The following is a 23,296-nucleotide window of genomic DNA, read 5'->3' as shown; positions in this document are numbered from 1 at the left end:
CTTCCGTACTGCAGCCTCTACATATGATACCCAATGAGGAAATGCTATAGAAGACTGGTCAGAGAGACCTGCAGAACATCGTGGTGAAGCAATGATCGATGGTGGCAGGACACCTCTTCTGCATGCCCTGCCAATTTGGCAGTAGATATCACCAAGGAAGATTGGGATGATCAAAGAAAACCCTGGCACTGTATGTTGTTGATGAAGACCTCCAAGAGCAGAGCAGGGTAGGAGCAGAAAGAAGGCAATGGATTGTGGCTGTGACAGAATCTTGCTGTCTATTGTCTGAAATGGAAGTGAAGGAACTAAATCTAAGTAAAACATTAATGGAAGGGTATGGCACATGACCCATGCACCTTCACTCAATCCATTATTCATTCTGAGCAATGAGTTTGTACAAACCTATTGCTTGTACTAGTTCTTTCTTGAGTTGTAACCAGCCAAAAATTCTTGACCTACTACTGTGTGAGGGGAAAGGAGACAACTATTAGTTTTCTTTGCATTCTCTCCTTTTGGCATTCAACCCTTTGGTCTCATTCCCCTCCTATAATTAACTAATTCTCTATCACTTTTGCACTCGCATGAGATTAATAACTATTTAGTTGTAGTGAGATAAATCACAGAAGCAACAGAAACCAAGCTTATATCAAAATCTACTTTGGATAATAAAATAGACATTAGTATAATTAACTCAGTATGATTGCAATTTAGGAAAATAGACAATCAAGCAATAGTTCACCTCCCACAGAAATGTAAATTATCAAGTTCAGACTGTGTTCTTTCATCCTTGTAACTAGAATACAACAGAAATGTATTATTATGTAAGCTTTTACATGAAAATTCAGTGAAAGGTTTTAAGTCGTCCTATCATGACACTTACATCAATGACAGAAGTCATACAATAATTTTTTTTTAAAAATGTAAAATTTAACACCAAGTTCATCATAGTTCAGTTAACGACTCCTGGGCTCAGAGAAAGCTGACTTCGGAACAATGGAATATCCTTAAGACACGCCAGGATGAGACTGCCATGCCAGGCTCCTGGCTTCTAGTCTGGAAGCCTCATAAGAGTCATAGGGATGTACAGCATGGAAACAGACCCTTTGGTCCAACCTGTCTATGCCGACCAGATATCCCAACCCAATCTTGTCCCACCTGCCAGCACCTGGCCCATCCAAATGCCTCTTAATGTTGCAATTGTACCAGCCTCCGCCACATCCTCTGGCAGCTCATTCCATACACATACCACCCTCTGTGTGAAAACGTTGTCCCTTGGGTCTCTTTTATATCTTTCCCCTCTCGCCTTAAACCTATGCCCTCTAGTTCTGGACTCCCCGACCCCAGGGAAAAGACTTTGCCTGTTTACCCACTCCATGTCCCTCATAATTTTGTTAACCTCTATAAGGCCACCCCTCAGCCTCCGACACTCCAGGGAAAACAGCCCCAGCCTGTTCAGCCTCTCCCTGTAGCTCAGATCCTCCAACCCTGCCAACATCCTTGTAAATCTTTTCTGAACCCTTCCAAGTTTCACTACATCCTTCCGATAGAAAGGAGACCAGAATTGCATGCAATATTCCAACAGTGGCCTAACCAATGTGCTGTACAGCCTCAACATGACCTCCCAACTCCTGTACTCAATACTCTGACTAATAAAGGAAAGCATACTAAACACCTTCTTCACTATCCTATCTACCTGCGACTCCACTTTCAAGGAGCTATGAGCCTGCACTCCAAGGTCTCTTTGTTCTGCAACACTCCCTAGGACCTTACCATTAAGTATATAAGTTCTGTTAAGATTTGCTTTCCCAAACTGCAGCACCTTGCATTTATCTGAATTAAACTCCATCTGCCACTTCTCAGCCCATTGGCCCATCTGGTCCAGATCCTGTTGTAATCTGAGATAACCCTCTTCGCTGTCCACTACCCCTCCAATTTTGGTGTCATCTGCAAACTTACTAACTGTACCTCTTATGTTCGCATCCAAATCATTTATGTAAATGACAAAAAGTAGAGGGCCCAGCACCGATCCTTGTCGCACTCCACTGGTCACAGGCTTCCAGTCTGACAAACAACCCTCCACCACCACCCTCTGTCTTCTACCTTTGAGCAAGTTCTGTATCCAAATGGCTAGCTCTCCAGTATTTCATGAGATCTAACCTTGCTAATCAGTCTCCCATGGGGAACCTTGTTGAACGCCTTACTGAAATCCATATAGATCACATCTACTGCTCTGTCCTTCTCAATCTTCTTTGTTACTTCTTCAAAGAACTCAGTCAAGTTTGTGAGACATGATTTCCCACACACAAAGCCATGTTGACTATCCTGAATCAGTCCTTGCTTTTCCAAATACATGTACATCCTGTCCCTCAGGATTCCCTCCAACAACTTGCCCACCACTGACGTCAGGCTCACTGGTCTATAGTTCTCTAGCTTTTCCTTACTGCCCTTCTTAAACAGTGGCACCACCTTTGCCAACCTCCAGTCTTCTGGCACCTCACCTGTGACTATTGATGATACAGATATCCCAGCAAGAGGCCCAGCAATCACTTCTCTAGCTTCCCACCTAGTTCTCGGGTACATCTGATCAGGTCCTGGGGATTTATCCACCTTTACCCATTTCAAGACATCCAGCACTTCCTCCTATATAATATGGACATTTTGCAAGATGTCACCATCTTCCATGTCCTTTTCCACAGTAAATACTGATGCAAAATACTCATTTAGTATCTCCCCCATTTTCTGTGGCTCCACACAAAGGCCGCCTTGCTGATCTTTGAGGGGCCCTATTCTCTCCCTAGTTACCCTTTTGTCCTTAATATATTTGTAAAAACCCTTTGGCTTCTCTTTAATTCTATTTGCCAAAGCTTTCTCCTGTCCTCGTTTTGCCCTTCTGATTTCCCTCTTAAGTATACTCCTACTTTCTTTATACTCTTCTGAGGATTAACTCTATCTACCCTGTCTATACCTGACATATGCTTCCTTCTTTTTCTTAACCAAACCCTCAATTTCTTTAGTCATCCAGCATTCCCTATACCTACCAGCCTTCCCTTTCATCCTGACAGGAAGATACTTTCTCTGGATTCTTGTTATCTCATTTCTGAAGGTTTCTCATTTTCCAGCCATCCCTTTACCTGCAAAAATCTGCCTCCAATCAGCTTTCAAAAGTTCTTGCCTAATACCATCAAAATTGGCCTTTCTCCAATTTAGAACTTCAACTTTTAGATCTGGTCTATCCTTTTCCATCACTATTTTAAAATGAGTACAGTTATAGTCGCTGCCCCCAAAGTGCTCCCCACTGACACCTCAGTCACCTGCCCTGCCTTATTTCCCAAGAGTAGGTCAAGTTTTGCACCTTGGTAAAAACAATGACTGCAGATGCTGGAAACCAGGTTCTGGATTAGGGGTGCTGGAAGAGCACAGCAGTTCAGGCGGCATCCGAGGAGCAGTAAAATCGACGTTTCAGGCAAAAGCCCTTCAGGAATACAGGCAGAGAGCCTGAAGGGTGGAGAGATAAGCTAGAGGAGGGTAGGGGTGGGGAGAAAGTAGCATAGAGTACAATAGGTGAGTGGGGGAGGGGATGAAGGTGATAGGTCAAGGGGGAGGGTGGAGTGGATAGGTGGAAAAGGCAGGTAGGGCAAGTAATGTGGACAGTACTGAGCTGGAAGTTTGGATCTAGGGTGAGGTGGGGGAAGGGGAAATGAGGAAACTATTGAAGTCCACATTGATGCCCTGGGGTTGAAGTGTTCCGAGGTGGAAGATGAGGCGTTCTTCCTCCAGGCGTCTGGTGGTGAGGGAGTGGTGGTGAAGGAGGCCCAGGACCTCCATGTCCTCAGCAGAGTGGGAGGGGGAGTTGAAATGTTGGGTCACAGGCGGTGTGGTTGATTGATGTGGGTGTCCCGGAGATGTTCCCTAAAGTGCTCTGCTAGGAGGCCTCCAGTCTCCCCAATGTAGAGGAGACTGCATCAGGAGCAACGGATTCAATAAATGATATTGGTGGATGTGTAGGTTAAACTTTGGATGTGGAAGGCTCCTTTAGGGCCTTGGATGGAGGTGAGGGAGGAGGTGTGGGCGCAGGTTTTGCAATTCCTGCGGTGGCAGGGGAAGGTGCCAGGATGGGAGGGTGGGTTGTAGGGGGCGTGATCCTGCAGTGGCAGGGGAAGGTTTGCAATTCAAGTTTTGCACCTTCTCTAGTAGGTACATCCGCATATTGAATCAGAAAATTGTCTAGTACACACTTAAGAAATTCCTCCCCATCTAAACCCTTAACACTATGGCAGTCCTAGTCGATGTTTGGAAAGTTAAAATCCCCTACCATAACTATCCTTTTATTCTTACAGATAGCTGAGATCTCCTTACAAGTTTGTTTCTCACTTTCCCTCTGACTATTGGGGTGTCTATAAATACAATCCCAGTCAGGTGATCATCCCTTTCTTATTTCTCAGTTCCACCCAAATAACTTCCCTGGATGTATTTCCAGGAATATCATCCCTCAGCACAGCTGTAATGCTATCCCTTATCAAAAATGCCACTCCCCCTCCTCTCTTGCCTCCCTTTCCTATCCTTCCCGTAGCATTTGTATCCTGGAACATTAAGCTGCCAGTCCTGCCCATCCCTGAGCCATGTTTCCGTAATTGCTATGATATCCCAATCCCATGTTCCAAACCATGCCCTGAGTTCATCTACCTTTCCTATTAGGCCCCTTGCATTGAAATGAATGCAGTTTAATTTATTAGTCCTACCTTGTCCGTGCCTGCCCTGACTGTTTGACTCACTTCTGTTCTCATCTGTACCTGTCTCAGATCGATCTCTTTCCTCACTATCTCCCTGGGTCCCCCCTCCCCAACCTTACAATTTTAAATCCTCCCAAGCAGTTCTAGCAAATTTCCCTGCCAGTATATTAGTCCCCTTCCAATTCTGGTGCAATCCGTCCTTCTTGTACAGGTCACTTCTACCCCAAAAGAGATTCCAATAATCCAAAAATGTGAATCCTTCTCCCATACACCAGTTCCTCAGCCATGCATTCATCTGCTCTGTCCTCCTATTCCTGCCCTCACTAGCTCGTAGCACTGGGAGTAATCCAGATATTACTACCCTTGAGGACCTCCTTTTTAAATTTCTGCCTAACTCTCTGTAATCTCCCTTCAGAATCTCAACCTTTTCCCTTCCAATGTGGACAAGGGCCTCCTGCTGGCCCCTCTCCCCCGTGAGAACATTCTGCACCCTCTCTGAGACATCCTTGATCCTGACACCAGGGAAACAACACACCATTCGGCTTTTTCGCTGCTGGCCACAGACACGTCTGTCTGTACCTCGGACTACAGAATCCCCTAACACAATTGATCTCTTGGAAGCTGATGTACCCCTCGTTGCATTAGAGCCAGTCTCAATTCCAGAAACTTGGCTGTTCGTGCTACGTTCCCCTGAGAATCCATCACCCCTACATTTTCCTGTTTGAAATGGGTATATCCACAAAAGACTCCTGCACTAGCTGCCTTATCCTTTCTGGAGTTAATCCATCTATGTGACTGTATCTGAGACTTTCCCCCTTCCTATAACTGCCATCCATCACATACTGTTGATGTTGCAAATTCCTCATCGCTTCTACCTGTCTCTCCAACCGATCCACTCAAAATGATAAGGTTCATATCCAACAGCATTTATGGCAGATATAATCCGCAGTAACCCATAAACTCTCGTTAAACTCCCACATCTGAAAGAAGACTGCCATTCATGGATGAGATCATCTGCCAGAACACTAGAATACCTGGATGCTGAAGATGAAGAAGACCTCCACAGGGATGAGATCTCCACACAGGGAAACCACCACGCCAGGCTGAGACTGCCTTTCTCCTCCTTCAGGCACCCAGGCCTAGGTGCAAACCTGAAGCCTCAGCCCAGCCAGCACTGCTGGGCCTGGGATTTGGTCTGGGACCTGTTCCTTTATTGACAGGAAACCATGGGCTAGGGGGGGAGCTGTGTCTGGCTCATCTTGTTGTCACTGTTGCCTACTTCATCCTCAACTTTCCAGGCTTAAAGAGAAAACTAAGAAAGAAGAGAGGGGGGGAAGAAAGTAAAAAGAGGTGGGGAGGAAAGAAAGAAAAAAAGCCAACAAGAGTGAACAGGCCCCAGGCTCAGCACCCTCCTTCTCCCCACCCCCAAAATAAAAACTCTGCTGCCATCTTGAGGAAAAAGCATTAACTTTAACTCTGCAAGTTATCCTTTTTAGGATCTGTTCCTTATCAATCCTTGGAACATAGGATTGTTCTGTAGCCTAAGAGGTCATCTGGAGAATCGACCAAGTCCTTTTTAAAAAAAAAGAGAATTTGTGTACTGACAGTCTGTATCACTGAGGTTTCATGTCAATTTATATCCAGGTGAAAAACTAAGGTACAACTATAAACATACAGTCATTACTTTAAAATAAAGTGATATAATGCATTTTTGTACTAATGATAGTTATGAGGAAGATAATAGTAAGCTTTGAAAGGTTGTAAAACCCGATATAGACTGAAGAGATCAGACAGTGCAGAAGATCTGGAAGATTAGAGATGAAACTAATTTGTGGACATGTCACAAAAAGTCTTGGCTGCAAGATGGTGCTTTCTTTAATCCTGCACTGCTTCAGTATGAAGTGCCAGCCTATATTTTTGTATGCCAGTCTCTGGAGTAGGTCTTTAATCCACAACTCTCTTACCCAGAAGCATGTGCACTATATCTCACCTCTTTAAATTGTGTATACAGGGGTTTAATATTGCACATGGCCACAGTCAATCAGCATATCCTCTTTTGTCTGGTAAACCTGTACAGTCCTTCTGTCAGAAATGTGTATTGGTTGAAGCAATGAGATAACCACTGGTCTTTCACCTCTAAGGGTTCAAATTCAGTCTATGAATGTTTCTTCTGTTGCTTATGTAGTCATAAATTTAACATGTTAGAGGAAAACTATACCCAAATACAGAGGATTACATCTATCTGAGACTTTTTGATTGAGTCATAAATTGTTGCTTATTTATCTACGTATTTCCTGCTGAACTAGGATTGTTTTGGGCTTCTTAGTTTTAATTTTCCTTTTGTGATTTAAGCAAAGTATCCATTATCCATATGATTCTCCTCATTTAAGCGTTGTTCACTTTTGTCCCTTATCCAAAATTCACAATTTTTGAGATCCAAATCCAAAGAATGTGGGTGTCACTGGTTGGGCGGCATTTATTGCTCATACCTAACAGCCCAGAGGACAGTTAAGAGTCAAGGAGAAAGTGAAAACTGCAGATGCTGACGAACAGAGTTGAAAAATATGGCACGTGGAAAACACAGCAAGTCAGGCAGCATCCAAAGAGCAGGAGAATCTATGTTTCAGGCATAATCCCTTCATCAGGAATATCGGGGGAGAGGGGGACGTGGTTGGAGGGTGAAGTAGGGGCTGGTGGAAGGTGGCTGGGAAGGTGATAGGTAGATAGTATATTGCTGTGGGCCTGGAGTCACATGTACGCTAGACCAGGTGAGGATGGTAGATTTCCTTCCCCAAAGGCACTAGTGAAGCAACTGGGATTTTCTTAACATTTGACAATATTAAGATCATCATTAGAATCTTATTTCCAGATTATTTTTGAATTCAAATTCCACTATCTGCCATTACCCTATTGCCTACTGCATTTTCAACTAAAGCAATACACTAGAATTTACATAGATCTTTTTTATTAATTCAAATAAGATATCAAGGAGTCAATTGCAACAGGCTGTATTGGCGGTTCATTTATAGGTAAATTAAATGTGTAGAGATTTAGGAATATAGTATTTATCTGTGTATAGAGAGCACCTTTTTGAAGTAATAATCTGCTATGATTGATTATCTACAATTAATAGTCTTTTGTTGTTTAATGTCCAAAGTTCAGAATGCAATCTAGGTGGTGGGCTTCAACGTTCATCTCTCCAGTCATCACTACTGATCTAGCTAGCCAAGTCTTAAAGGATAGAGCTGCCAATTTGGCTCTGCACTAAATGATAAGAAGTTCATCTTGAGAGAAAAATCTACCTCCTGATCATTGTCTGATGCAGAAGTATTGACAATGAAGTGACCACTGCAAAACTCTCTTGTGGTAGCAGGCTGCCATCATCAGCATGAGGATATATTCAATTGTGTGTGTTATAACTGACATGATAAATTAGACGTATTCAGAATCGATCAAGCAACTCAAGTTGGCATCCATTAGTTGCTTGTAAACCTCAATTACAGGAAAATTTTATTCTACCAATCTGCAACAACTCAGCACGTCTCTCACTTCTCCTACCATTACATTCAACCCAGGCAACAAATCTTGGGAAAGCTCAGCAGGTCTGGCAAAAGCTGTGGAGAGAAAGCAGTTTTAGACGTTTCTTCAGAATGTTCATTACCATTAATGATGTACTGAAACAATTCAATAAAACTTATTTGACAATGCATTCCAAACCTCCAGCCTGTCCAAGGACAGCATATGGATGAGAACATCATTGCCTGCTCAGAAATTAAGGTAAAAGGTAAAGTCACCACAGTCTGATCAAACCATAGGACTGATCTCTCATTAGACAGAGCCAACTTGGGGTGATTTAACCTGAGGGTGACCATATCTCGGGCAAGGGGAGAGAGAGGTTGAGAAGGTGAGTCCTTCATAGTGACCTTAGTTGGTGCAGAAATTGAAACCATTGGTATAACTCTGCATCACAAACCAGCTAACTGACTCCCACATGAAAATAAAGGACTTTATAAGTTATAAACAAAAGAATAGTTCACATATAATAACTTGTTTGTCGGAAAACAATCTTTGAAAGTCTGGTGTCAGAGGAAGTCTTTCACACTTTTATTGTAGTTTAAATATCAGCATTATTGCAGGATTTTCTCAGAGATAAATGTTCAGTATATCATGAAGTTGCCTACTTTTTTTTTAAATTAGGAGATGCGGTTTATTTATAAGTAGATTTGGGAAATCAGACTGAGATGTTATTAAATACAGCCTCCACCACCTTAAAAGACATCAAGGACACTGTCTTTTCTACAGGCATTGTGGCTGTGATGATCTTTTGCAAGCTACCCAGCTCATTACTGGATCTTTAAATCAGAACATCTGATATGTAGCTGGTTTCAGCCACACAATGACCAATACTGATATTTCCTAACCATATTGGTCTGCAAGTTCAAGAAATCATTACACAGTAGGAAATAAGTTGTGGCCTTTCATACTTGTGGATAACTAATCTCATCAGTTTTTTGCTAAGATGAAACTTGAAAACGTGGAGATTTACCCCAATCTTTGCAGTAAATTTACTCCAATGACAGATGTGAATTCTACAAGGGGTGCCATCAAGGAACGTCCATTCAAGGATGTGTCCCTACAATGAAGATTCAGTTAGGATTCTGGACTTTGGAGATAATCTGTCTGTGAAGTTAATGTGCAGAGGTTTGTTCTGTTAACCTCTTAGCAGTCATCTTAGCTATCTTATTTATTTAATAAGCTTTTCAAGAGATCATGTTTAGAATAATGAAGAAGAAATACCTTAACTGGCCATGATATTTACTCTTAGGAGAGGCTAGGATTAGAGAGTGAAGGGATGATCCTTTAGAACTGAGATGAGATGGCGGTTTCTTCATCTAGAGGGAGTTGAATCTTTGGACCTCATTGCCAAAGTCATTGAGTGTATTTAAGATAGTGATCCTTGATTTAGTAAGGGGATCAAAAGAAAGCAGGAGAATAAGGTTGAAAAATATATCAGCCATCAGCAAATGGCGCAGCAGAGCTAAATGGCCCAGTTTCGCTTCAAAATCTTTTGGTCTTTATGTGCAGAGGTTTGTTCTGTTAGAATTGAGCAGAGAAGGACAATAAACATCTGTTGAGAGATGGTGTTTGTTTTGAGTACAGCAGTTCTTTTATTAAGTTGCAGAATCTGCTATTTGAAAAGCCATTTGCCTCAGTTGAATTCTCATTCCCAAATCTCGATTTTAAACATGACTGAATATTAAGACAGTAGAATTGTTAATCTTTTAATTTTAAAATAAACTCTAAGACTACAGTATGATGCTATTATTTTTAAAAAGAAACTTAATCAACTTAAGTAAAAGAAATCTTCATATCTAGTTTGTCCAATTGGTTTAATTGCAACAAACTGTGTCATATTGATCAGGAAAATCCAAGGTATATTTGCAAGGAGGAATTTCTCATTGTGAGGTGCTACAAAAGAAAACGGTAGCCTTATCAAAGATATATTTTATTGAAGATGTAAATAATGCTTGCTCATTTCTCTACTTCCCTCCTCTTCAGAACTTAAGGCAGAAGCTACTTAAATTTTCTCTTGTCTTTTTTTTTGTTTGCATGTGTTTGAACACATAAGTAGATATTTTCAAGCTTTACGTAGTAATACCTCAATTGAAACTGTCTCTGCTATGCTTCCAGGCAGTGCGTTCTGGAACCAAACAACTCTCTGTGAAAGCGTTTTTTCTCCATCACATTTACTACTTTTGTAAATCATTTTAAATTTGTGCCCTCTTGATTCTGATTATTTGAAAGCAGGATATCTTGCGCCTATGTATTCTGTTAGACCCCTCAATTTTGAAAATGTCAATCAAATCTCCTTTATAGTCTTCTGGCTGAGGAAACCAGTCAATTTCTCCAGTCTATTTCATAACTGGTTCCAGAGGTGAGAAAAGTCATTTTTGTAGACCTCTTCTTTACCTTCTCCATTGTGTTCATATGCATCCTGAAATGTTGCACCACCCACACGCCAGAACTCTAGACCTTTATGTGCAGATGACCTCCAACTAGTGCCTTATGCAGGTTCACCATAATGTCCTTGGTCATGAACCTTATGCTATTTTTAAAGAATACTGCAAAGGCTATGGACCTGATCATATTCTGCCAATTAGTACTGAAGACTTGTGCTCCAAAACTTGCTGCAACCCTAGCCAAGCTGTTCCAATACAGCTACAAAACTGACATCTACCCCACAATGCAGAAAATTGTCCAAGTGATTCCTGTACTCAAAAATGCAGGACAGATCCAACTCAGTCAGTAACAGGTAGTTCTTGTATAAAGTTTGTTTCGGCAGTGCGATTTGGCTATAACATCGCTGAAGTCTTAGGGAATGGTATTTTCAAGAACGCTTACCTCTATTTGCAGTAGCGCGATTCCAGCAGCAATCATTTTGCACGCTTTGTTCTGCAAATGTGCAAATGTGAACACTGAAGTCTCCATGTTATTCTGCACGTTTCAATGTCAGGTGCTGTCAGAGCATGTGAGAGGTACAGTACTATACATTGAGCAACTTCATCTCAAAAATTAAACTAATGAATGTTTATTGCTCTCCCTCTGAGAGAAGGTTCTTGTATAAGCCCTGTATATTTCCTGCAAGACTGCATTACTCTTATACATACCATTTGCCATTCTAATTTGTTCTTGTACCTGCATATCACACAATCTAAGCCAACCCCCAAGAAAGTCAGAAGACAATCAAACACTGCCATTCATTTCTGCAACCACAACTGCACCTGGAAGGTGGTGATGATGACCATCTGTCCCTGCATTAACAGTACCTTTTCAATGTAATGTGTTAAATTTACTTTTATTTCATTCAGAAATATGATTTAAATATCCATTCAGGCTATGTTAGGCTTTTGGTTGATTTTTGAGCAATCGTGTGAGTGATTTTTTTTTCTGTTTTGTCTCTACCCCACTTTTCCCATAGGCCCCATTATTTCACGAAAGCAATTTTCTATTAAGCGAGGTTTTGCTGGAATGGAATGCCAGCATTGTAGGAGAACCAACTATACCAACATATCAGTCTATTCATGATCAACAGTCCTAATGAAAGTGGTTATCAACAGTCTTATCAAGCTGCACTTTGTTTGCAATAACCTGCTCACTAAACTCCATTTGAGTTCTACCAGGGCCACTCAATTCCTGACTTAATTACAGCTCTTACTAAAATAAAAAAGCTATGCTCCAGAAAAATTGGGGTGGGGGCAAATGTTTGAGTTTTATATTATATGTAGGAGTCTTTTAAAGCCAGTTGTCAGAGTTCAGGACGAGCATGTTCCTGTGAGGATGAAAGATGAGGATGGCAAGAGTTGGGAACTGTTGGATGACAAGCTGCCAGCAATGTCCCAGAAGAATAGTGAATAGCCAATGTTGTTCCTATGTTCAAAAGGGCAACTGGGATAATCCAGGAAAATACAGGATGGTCAGCTTTCAGTTAAAGGAAAATTTATTGAAAAAGATTTTTAGGGTCAGGATTTACTTGCATTTGGCGAAGAATGGAGTTATTAGGGATTGCCTAGCATGGCATTATGCAAGGGAGGTCTTGTCTGTTAAATTTGAATACATCCTTGAGGAAATTATGAAGACGAGAGATTGGGTAAGATGTTGAACGTTGTCTACATGGACTTCTGGTAAAGCATTTCACAAGGTCCCTTGTGGTAGGCTGGTCCAGAAGACCAAGTTGCATTGAATCATCGTGAGTTAGCAAGTAGTTCATAAAATTGGCTCATTAACTACAGTTCAGCCTTCAACACTATTATCCCCTCGAGACTGAGGAAATTTGGCATGACAGCGAATACCTTTGCCAACTTTTATAGGTGCGCTATCAAGACCATTCTGTCTGGATGTATCACTACCTGGTATGGGAACTGTACATCCAAGATGGTCACAGGGAGTGGTGAACTTGGCCCAGACAATCACAAAGGCCAACCTCCCATCTATAGAATCCATCTACAGACCTGCTGTCGAGAAAAGGCTGCCAGCATTCTCAAAGATCCATCCCACCCAGGTAATATTTTTCTACGACCTCTACGATCAGGGAGAAGGTAGAGAAGCCTGAACACTCACCAGCTGGTTTCGAAACAGTTTCGACCCTCCTGTTGTTAGAATACTGAATGGATTCACAAACTCTTAACATTTGCCTGTACCTGTATTTTTGTATTTTGCTGCTGTTTACCTATTATTTACTTATATATGCTATTTAACTCTGTGATCTGCCTGCATTGCTCGCAAGACAAAAGCTTTCACTATGCCACAGTACACGTGACATTAAATTCAATTCAATTCAAATTGGCTTGGCCATTGAAGACAGAGGGTACTAGTGGAGGGTTTTTTTTTGACTGGAAGTCTGTGACCAGTGGTGTTCTACAAGGATCGGTGCTTTGATCTAAATATAATGTTGGTGGTCTGATTAGTAAGTTTGTGGTAAGTAACATCTGACTCCCTTTCTCCAAGGAACAAGTCAAAGTGATGGAATACTGTCTATCTGTTCAGATGAGTGCTAGTCCAACAACACTTGAGTTCTTTTTTCATATTTCAGGACAAAGCAATTCTGTTTGATCAGCATTCTATCAATCACATTAAAACATTCCTTTCCATCATCAGTGTTCCAGGACAGCAGTGAATCCCAAATACAAGGTGCTTTACAGCAACTTGCCAAATCTCTTTTGACAGCATTACCTGAGCCTGCAATCTCTACCAGTACAAGGCAAGCAAACGCATAGAAAAACATCCTGATTTGGGATTGTAGCTTACTTTTTCACTTCAGTTGGTCAAAATCCTTCATGGTTCCACAATGTTCTGAGGCAATTAGAAATGAGCAATTTGTGCCAACCTGCCTGCAATGTTCAAAATTCACGAATTAGCTAAAGCACTTGTTGCACTAATTCTGATCATTTTCTTCTGTACTTGTAAGCATCTTAAGAGAATGTGTAAGCTTGTGTCTTGCCATCGGAATTTTTACTATGTGAATAGCTTTAGAGTCCCTGAAAGAGTCATTTGCGGTTTGTCCAATGGGTATTCTTTTTCAATCGCGTCCAATCCGCCTTGAACTTGTTTGTATGTACAGTTTGCAATTCGTACATGCGTGTGTGCAGTTGGGTATTGTACGCTGTTTCTTTGGTTAGTGTTTAACCTTAATTTATAAATAAAATAGTGATTTGACCCTTTTGCTGAATATGTCAGATATTGGGGTGTACCAAGATCCGTCATATTTAACTAAAAGCAAACTGAAGAGTGAATTAATTGCTCATAACGTGCCTTTACCACAGAGGGAGCAGAAGAAAGAGGTTTATGTGCAGCTCTACTTAAAACACATTACTTCTAAGAATAAGTCAGAATTAAGAGCTGATTTTTCCAGCGACGAAGAGGATTCTTCAGAAGTTAAAAGCACTGTGAGTTCAGGGGACTGGATGTGTTTTTTATATATTTGAGTGTGGTGATTGTCAGTATTCAACACGTTTAGTTGCGCGCCGAGTTGCGAGATTTGAATTCCTTTTGTTGGGTGGGAGTCGGTTTTGCTGTTGGTATACATGTACCTGAAAATGGGCTGTATGTGAGCACAGTTCCTTTGTTTGAAAGAAATTTGTTTCAAAATTCTCTGCTACATTTGGATTTACAGTTCTTTCGATGTATAAATTTATTGTGCACCTCGACATTTGTATTTCGTGCATCATTTCAAGAATGGCATTGAATTCGATACACGGTTTTCAAGTGTCTTCGGTTTTACATTATAAGCCTATACATTGACACATTAAGCTTAAGTACATTTTTCAGTTGGAAGTTGAGCAAGGAATCCTATATCGACTCATGCACAGTCTAGTAGGTTCTTTTTTAAAAGTAGTAACCATCCAAGGGAGAGGTTCCAAACTGGTAGCAAAGCTTTTTACTATTTAAGCTACAAAATGGCCGTTTCTACGTACTCGAAGCAGTTCTTATGTGTGAAGAGCACTGCAATAGAAACTTTTTCTGAGTTGCTGCAACGGACACTCTGTTTGATGCATTGAAATGCTGCAATGTGTTTTACATTTTTTAACAGTACTACTTGACGCTAACAAGTTTGAGTTGATTTGTTGAATTGGAATGTGAGGGAGGGGTTCATAAGTGCAAAATTGACATAATTTGTTCAGTTTGAAGTGCGTGATAACGACAGCCAGTTTCCCGATTTACACTATCAACACTTAATTAAAAACGGAATCATCTTGCCTTCCCTACTCCTAACCAGAATAAGCGTTGAATATTAACCACAATGTGCTGAAATAGGTACACAGCAAAAAAATTTCAAACTGTGTGCAAAGGCCATATGTGACCCCGTACTATGGCAAACTGGCCTTCAAAAACCAGTGGAGCTCCATCATAATTATAATTTTTTTTTAAAAATTGCCAGTATGTCTTACCTAACCATTGCAAATTGAACTTTGGAAATGCCTCCTTTTAGATTGCAGTTTTGATTTTTCTTGTTCAACAAATGAGAAAACAAACTATTAGCAAGAAATAAATCCAAATTAATCAATGTGAATTTTAACGTTGATGTATGGTCCATGAGAATCCACAATTTGCCCCTTAGCCCACAAAGCACAAAACCTTGACACTTCCACACTAAGCTGTGTAGTAGCTTGTTAGGCAACATTTCCTCGGCCACTACTATTGACTGCATATTTACAGAGTCATTAAGCAGGGAAACAGACCCTTCGGTCTATCAGTCTGTGCTGACCAGTTCTTACTGAATCCCATTTACCAGCATTTGACCTGTATCCCTCTTAAACTCTTCCTATTCATATATCCATCCGGGTGCCTTTTAAGTTATATAATTGTACCTCCCTCCACCACTTCCATTTGGTTCAAAAATAGCATTTGGGAAAACAGAGTGGAGGCAGGCAGTATGCAAATTAACCCTTTTTTTAAAATCCCACTTCTTTTTGCTCTCTTTTATCCCAGAACTTTATAAAGTTTAGAGGGTAATGCCATTTTTAAAAATCTAAACAAAACATTAGTTACTTCATGCAAAGCTGTCAGAGGAAGTGGTGGAGGCTGGTACAATTACAACATTGAAAAGGCGTTTGGATGGGTATGCAAATAAGAAGGGTTTAGAGGGATTATGGGCAAATGCTGGCAAATGGCAATGGATTAATTTTGGGATTCCTGGTTGGCATGGAAGAGTTGGACTGAAGGATCTGTTTCCATGCTGTCTATCTCATGCCTGCACCAAGTAGTTATACAGTCTATGTTTTCAATGAGTGATAAGTTTCTTCAGTTACATTGAAAATAATGCTTTGAATCAACACCATTAATTTCACTTCCCTAACACTGATTTCATATCCCTCATTGACTTAGCCTTCATTCAGTCTGAATCAGATTGTTTACAACATTTTTATCCTCTTTGATTCTGAGATGATTAACTTTTGTTGATTGCTAGGCTACTTATTTTTGCAACCTTGTCCCATTAAACAGTTTAACAAGTCTTTGACAAGTTCCAATATCAAGAATTTCTCATTCACTTCCTCTATAAATTACACCTTGTCCAAAAACTTAGGCAGGAAGGACAAAAGAAGATCTAAGCCCACATCCTTACTGAATAATAAAAAAAACTGCAAATATTGGAAATCTGAAAAGGAAACAGAAAATGCTAGAGAAGTTCAGCAGTTCTAGCAGCATCTATGGGCAGTTTCTGTTTTTATTACTCATCCTTGCTGACCTTCACTAGATGTGGTCCCTTCCTGTACTTTTTTTTGATTTACATTTCTAGCTCATAATCCAATTATGAGCATCAGAAACTAGAAATGAATTAAATAGACATCCACAAAAGATAACAGACACAAATTTTGAATTTTTAAGAAATAAGTAATTCAGGGCTGAAATGTGGTTCTTTTAAAATTTTTCTGTATTGTTGTTTTGTGATCGACTGGCCTTTTTTTTTGTAATTATAATGTGCATATAGATAAATGGTAGAACATAGCATTTTACAGTCTTCTGGACTCCTCACGAGTTCAGCAATTTCAGAACTGTCTGTTTATTCTCGGAATTACTCTCCCTCTGAATTAATGCTTTGACTGTTTGAATGTCTGTTTCTGTGCTGTATGACTATTTGCTACAAGCGGCTGAGTTGGCTAAACAGCCAGTTTGAAATGAGCCAACCTCATGCGTTCAATTCTTGCAGTTTTGAGGTTACCATGGAGAATTCTGCTTCTCAATCTCTCCCCTCCCCCTGAGCAATGGTGACCCTCGGGTTAAACCACCACCAGTTGTCTCTATCTCCAATGAGAGAGCAGTCCTGAGGTGCAGTAAGACAAAGACTAGTTTACACTCACTACCACACCTTTTGCATATTATCCATATTATCTTTGCCTTCTACCGCATCCCAGAATATCCTTTTCTCTATTCCCATCCTCAGTGGGCACCTGATGTATAACCCATTATATTTCTACCTGAAGAAAAGCTAGTTTTGACTTGCCGACCATTGGAGCTTTTGCTCTCTCCATAAATACTCAACAGATCTGGTGGCATTTCCTGCACTTTATTTCAATTTCTAGCATCGCTGTATTTTGCTTTTAATTTAACATGAGGAATAGAGAATTTGTTTATGTATGTACAACTTTGAAAAGGGACTTTCTCTATGCTTCTTAGTCATTGTTCATTTTCTTTAAGAAGGGCTTATGCCTGAAACGTCGATTCTCCTGTTCCTTAGATGCTGCCTGACCTGCTGCGCTTTTCCAGCAACACATTTTCAGTTCATTTTCTTTACCCTCATTTTATCTTTCACTTTTTTTTTATCATTTCTCTGTCTGCCTTTCCTTTTGATACTTGCTGGGAAAAAAAAATAAGGATTGAGATTACTGGCGACAATTGGCTAACTCAGCACAGACTTGGAATTCAATCTGCTACTAATGAACCATATGGCTCAGCTACATGCTGTATTTGCCATCTGTGCTTTCAGGGAAGACCTGTCAGATATTTATAATCCGTTGCTTAGGTCTGCATTTGCAAAGGTCCGTAGTAGAGATTTGATCGTTTTGACATTTCTTTTAATCAGTTTAGAAATGTAGCTTTATTGTGGAATTTCATAGATGAAGAGTGAGAGTCTGTTTTTGAGTCAAATCACTCCTTAGTTTCTAGCCTCTATTAAATTAAATTATCTTAAATCCAGTAGTAAATTGTGAATGCTGCATGAAGCACGCATGTGCTGTCACAGAGTTAATAAAGGATCAGACTGCAATGTGATGCCTGCCATGGTTTAGTAACTGTCAGCACTTTGCTTAAATTCTTATGCAACTACTGATCACTTGAGGGAAGGTTTCTAGGGCCAGTCGAACTAAATTCTAGCAAGGAAGAAACACCTAGAAGAGGAACAACAAAGAACAGGAACTTGCTATTTAGTTGAACTGAAGCAATTGCATATAATTTGCATGGCATCTTGAAATGGTGCAGATCAGAAAGAGGCCATTCAGACTATTGAATCTAGCTGTACTCGCATTTTCAAAGAGCAATCAGAACAATCGCTCCATACGATATCAAGAAACCATTGGAGCCATTGGATACTGCAAAGCCTGTGGCCCTTACAAAGTTCTGTCAATAGTATTGAAGACTATTGGAATTGGAATCACACTCCATGTAATTTTGATTTGGAGATGCTGGTGTTGGACTGGGGTGTACAAAGTTAAAAAACACACAGCACCAGGTTATAGTCCAACAGGTTTAATTGGAAGCACACTAGCTTCCGGAGCGACGCTCCTTCATCAGGTGATAGTGGAGGGCTCGATTGTAACACAGAATTTATAGCAAAAATTTGCAGTGTGATGTAACTGAAATTATACATTGAAAAATTGATTGTCTGTTAAGCCTTTCATCTGTTAGAATACAGTGATAGGTTCACTTCTTTCATGTGTAAATTACAAAACCTTTATTTAAAAGTTGATTCTCGGGTTAGCTGTTAACAATGGTGATAGCTAGACAATATGTTGAAGGTGTTAGCCCCCTGTGTTCTCTGTCTCCACGTGATGTTTAGATTGTGATTCTAATCTAAAAAGTGAGATAACAAGTGATTTTTAACCACGTAATTCTGTATTGTGAATTACACTTACTCTCTCCTTGCCTCTGGAGTTCACCTAGATTTATTTAGACCAAAGCCTTAAAGAGATGAGGAGCTGGATTGTCCAGATGGAACTCAAACTGAGCATCAGGGAGGAGGTGGTTTCTCACAAGTTCTGCTTGATGGCGCTGTGACAGTAAATCACATCACCGTTTTTGATTGAGAATATAATAATAGCCAAGTAATTGGCTTAGCTGGATTTTTCTTGCTGCTCATACACAGCACATACCTAGACCATTTTCCACATTGAGCAGGTCCTGCCAGCATTGTATGTTCACTGGGATTGTTTGATTGGGATGTGGCAAGTTCTGGAGCACAAGTCTTTAGTATACTATTGCCAAGGCCTTTAGCCTCTGTAGTATCCATTGCTTTCAGACATTTATTGATATCAAGTGGTGTGAATCAAATTGGTTGCCATTTAACATCCATGATGCTAGGGATCCCAGGAGGAAACCGAGATGGATCATCCACTTGGCATCCACTGCCTAAGTTGCTTCAGTGTTGTTTTTTGCATTGATGTGCTGAACTGTCCCATCATTGATGATCTACCTCCTCCATTGAAGAGTTTAGTTGTCCTCTACCAGTTCAGAACTGGATGTGACATAACTGTAGAATTTTAGAAAGGGCTGTGTAGTCATTTAGTCCTGTTTAGTAGTTTCTGCCACTTCGCATGCAAGTGGTTCTGAGTAACTGTGTTAAGTTTGTATTTCATTTTTATGATTTCATTGTCACCATTAAACTAGTTACTCTTAATTCCAAATATGATAATCAAATTCAAATTTCGCCAGCTATCATGGTAGGTTTCAAATCCATGTCCCTGATTCCTCCTAGATGACAAGTTCATTGACATTCCCACCACACCATTGCCTACTCGAAGATAGTGAATGAGGCATAGGGGCATAGTGAGATGCAGAACTCCTGTTTCCATCCAATTAATGCTTCATGAAGCATTAGAAAATAGGTGCAGAAGTAAGTCATTTGGCCCTTTGAGCCTGCAGCAAGCATTGACTGACTGCTGGGTAGGAATGCATTGACCAACAGTGAGACCTGCAGTATAAAAACATTTTGTTCAGGATATTTTGCACATCAGTAATGGCAACAAGGTAATGCTTTGTGCAAAAATTTTAAGAATTGATCAAAGTAAATAAGCTATTAGGCATGTCAGTAAGAGATTGATTTGATTTATGATAACTGACAAAAGAATTCGAGTGGTGAAAAAAATCTTTCTACTGTAATAACTTTTAATGATCTGTATTGCTTTGCCTGCAAGGGTGACAACCAGATTTAATTGTAACTTTCAAAAGGAAATTGGACATGCATTTGGGGGAAAATAAAGAGCTACAGAACTATAGGAAAGTATAGTGGGAGCAGAACTGTTTGTATAGCTCTTATTAAGGTACTAGTACAATGAGCCAATTCACTGCTGAAAACAAAAAATGCTGGAGATCACAGTGAGTTAGGCAGCATCCATGATGAGAAAACAAGCTAATGTTTCGAGCCTAGATGACTTCTTCAGAGCTGAAGTGAAGTGTGGAAGAGGCAGCATTTATGGCATAGTTTGGAGGGAAGGGAAGGAGAGGGGTAGATGATAGAGTGCTGAGGGAGAAAGGATGTCGATAGTTCAGATTAAGTAATTGAAGCCAGTTCACCACTTCTTATGGTATAAGATCTTATGATTCTCTGATTGCAACTTCCTTGTATATTTTCTACTTCCACAGTGTATATTAGGATGACTTTCAGCCGTCCAGCCCCAGATATTGGAAGTTTCTATGTTGATTTCCAAAAGTTAACTTTATCTCTCCCCTATTTCCCAGTTCATAGCTTGACCGTTACAAGCAAGGGTTATCAGCCTTTATCCAGTAGCGATACATAAGTCTTGAGTATTCAATGGACTGTAATTTCCCGCATCCCTCCTCATAGTTGCTTCTTTTCATTATTTGGCTACTTGAACATTTCAGCTATCTACTGTCTCTAGATTCCAAAACACATTTAACACTTGTATGTTGAAGATTTTCCAGTATTCCTCCTTTCAATTTCTCTTCACTAGCTTGTACACTGTCATATTTGCCTGTGTCTTTTCCCACTATTGCATTCCATATATAATCTGTGTGATCTTCCTCCAACCTATATTCAGCTGTCTTGCTGACCATATCAGACATGTATCATTCATGAGCTTATTAATTAAAGCCCTCTGGGGGAATGAATTCCTTTCTGCACTTTATGATCCTGTCTTCAAGTTCTTGATGAAAACACAATGTTCATTGTAGCCCTGTATGAACTCCTCCGTTTCGTCAATTGAATTATATCATTAATGCTGACAAAAGTTGTAGATAAAATGAAAGCAGCCGTCTGTACATATTGAGGCCCTGATTTACACATATTTATAAAATTTATAATCTCTGGGTATTTTTTTGAAGATCCTGAATTTTTTCTAGATTTAATTAAAATTGCTTGCTGCCATTTCAACCTAAAATGGAATTGGTACTTCTTACAAAAGCTTAATTTTAAGAAGTGTGTGTATATTTGGGTTGAACCTCAAACATCTTTTATAGGCCTTCGCCATTTTACATTTTAACTCAAAATTATGACTGCGGGTAGACTAACCCAGTAGCCATTTTGAGGCCAACAAGGTCTTGCAAATAGTGAGTTTGAGCAATGACGAATTAACCTATTTTCTGACAGTATTGGTTGAGTGAGGAATGCTGATCAGGATATTGGAAAAACCTGAGTTTTCAAATAATCTCATGTTTTACAGAGAGAACGGCATACTCTCTCTCACTTCTTGTAGTTTAGGTTAGATTAGATTCTCTAGTGGTCAGAATGTTTTGTGTGGAAAGATGTGGGTCTTAGCCTTGGAGTGTATGTTCCAGCTTAATAATGCAGCACAAGCTTTTATGAATTTAAAATATAGATTATTTGTTTTTGTGCGCTTGCCCTAAATCAACAAAATAGCACAAACCCTTCCAAGCATGTGCGCGCACAGTGCAAAAATTGAATGAAGAAAGTGCATTTGTACAAGTTGTTGTTAATTTAGTCTCTGGTCTACAATTACCAGTCTTCCATGTGACAAGTCTATGATTTATTGAAATAATTTGATGCTTTAAAATTGAAGTGAAAATCTTGTAAGGGTTTTGTATAGTTGATTATCTAGGAGTTGGTTCTCAGATAAACTTTGATACTTGAACATCTGAAGTACTTTTGCCACCTGATGACCTACACCTTGATTTAAGAATCTGGTGCTCAGTATGTCTGAAGGTTAATAGTTTGGACCTGTCTGCAAACAGCTCTTAGCCATTCTGCAGTCGTACCATGTTTTTTTTTCCTCCCTTACAAATTTAAGATCTTTTTTCATGTTGACTTCACATCCTGACTTGTGGGTTGACGTGCCTGAGGCCCACCCAGTGTTATTTGGATAGGGGAGGCCATTGTGGAACAATGTGAAGGTGCTAATAGCCACTCACCTCCATATGTTTTGATCTTCTGTTTTGTTCAGTAGGAAATATTGCAAAAGCGTTCTGGAATCTTTTTTGTGTTGGCCTTTCCTTTAAAGTGATATGTGAATTCTACTGGTTGTCCGGTATTCTCATTTATGCCCTTATTTAAAGACCTATTCTGTGCAAGCTTGGTACGGTCTATTGCACATGCCAAAAGTCACCTGTGACAGCCATTTAACCACTTATTTATGTCCAATTATTAAAAAGTATTGACTTCAAATTTATAATGTAACTTTCCTGTACTGAGCATAATGTGTGTAATCTTTGGTATCCACTGGAACTGGCTTGTGGACCCTTAGCTTACTAATACATTCAAATAACGACAACAACAACTTTCTGTTTATATAGCACCTTTTAGCATAATGTGTTCCAAAGTATTTCACAGGATTATTTTATAGTATGTTATAACATTAGAAGATAACAGATCCAGTGACCAAATGGTCTAAGAGGTAGATTTAACAGTGCCTCGGTCCATTGTGCAGTTATCTACAATCAAAGGCACAGCAACTATGCTAGTGGTGCAGAGCGTTGGAGATTACAGCGAGAGGGGAAATTCCATGGAGGGATATGAAACCAAGGAGGATAGTTTTAAAATCAAAACCTTATATGGACTGAAGCCAATGTAGGTTAGCAAGAACCAGGGTGATGGGGTAAAGGGACTTGGTGTGATTTAGAACATGGGCAACAGAGTTTTCGATGATTTTTCAATTTTGGGAGACTAGAAGTGGAATAGTGAATTGTAGGAGTAATGAAGGCAAGTTTGAAGAGTTTAAGCAGCAGATGACCTGAGATGGAGGTGAACCTAGGTGACTTTAAGGTGAAAATAGGTTGTCTCAGTGTAAATATGTGAGGGTAAAGTATTACTGGGGATCAAATTTACCAGCAAGATTACCAGCACACTTTTTTTAAAAGATTGTTGCAAAAGAAAAGGCTTGAGT

At 40.0% G+C, this 23,296-nt stretch overlaps 1 protein-coding gene across 3 annotated transcripts in view; it reads left to right on the top strand.

Annotated features, from left to right (window-relative positions):
• Positions 1–23,296, top strand: part of LOC140467469 (lamina-associated polypeptide 2, isoforms beta/delta/epsilon/gamma-like) — a 63,270-nt gene that overhangs the window by 2,295 nt on the left and 37,679 nt on the right. The window contains exon 1 of one of the 3 annotated variants that reach the window (XM_072563871.1): positions 13,756–13,901. The exons of 1 other annotated variant lie outside the window; for it this stretch is intronic. In XM_072563871.1, the coding sequence (XP_072419972.1) occupies positions 13,863–13,901 (39 nt within the window). In that variant the 5' untranslated portion in view covers positions 13,756–13,862. One more of the 3 variants, XM_072563869.1, reaches the window with a different exon arrangement.

Source organism: Chiloscyllium punctatum, chromosome 45 (assembly GCF_047496795.1).
Source record: "Chiloscyllium punctatum isolate Juve2018m chromosome 45, sChiPun1.3, whole genome shotgun sequence".
Taxonomy (NCBI): domain Eukaryota; kingdom Metazoa; phylum Chordata; class Chondrichthyes; order Orectolobiformes; family Hemiscylliidae; genus Chiloscyllium; species Chiloscyllium punctatum.
The sequence above is the reverse complement of the archived record's forward strand: the minus strand, read 5'-3'. Positions and strand labels throughout refer to the sequence as shown.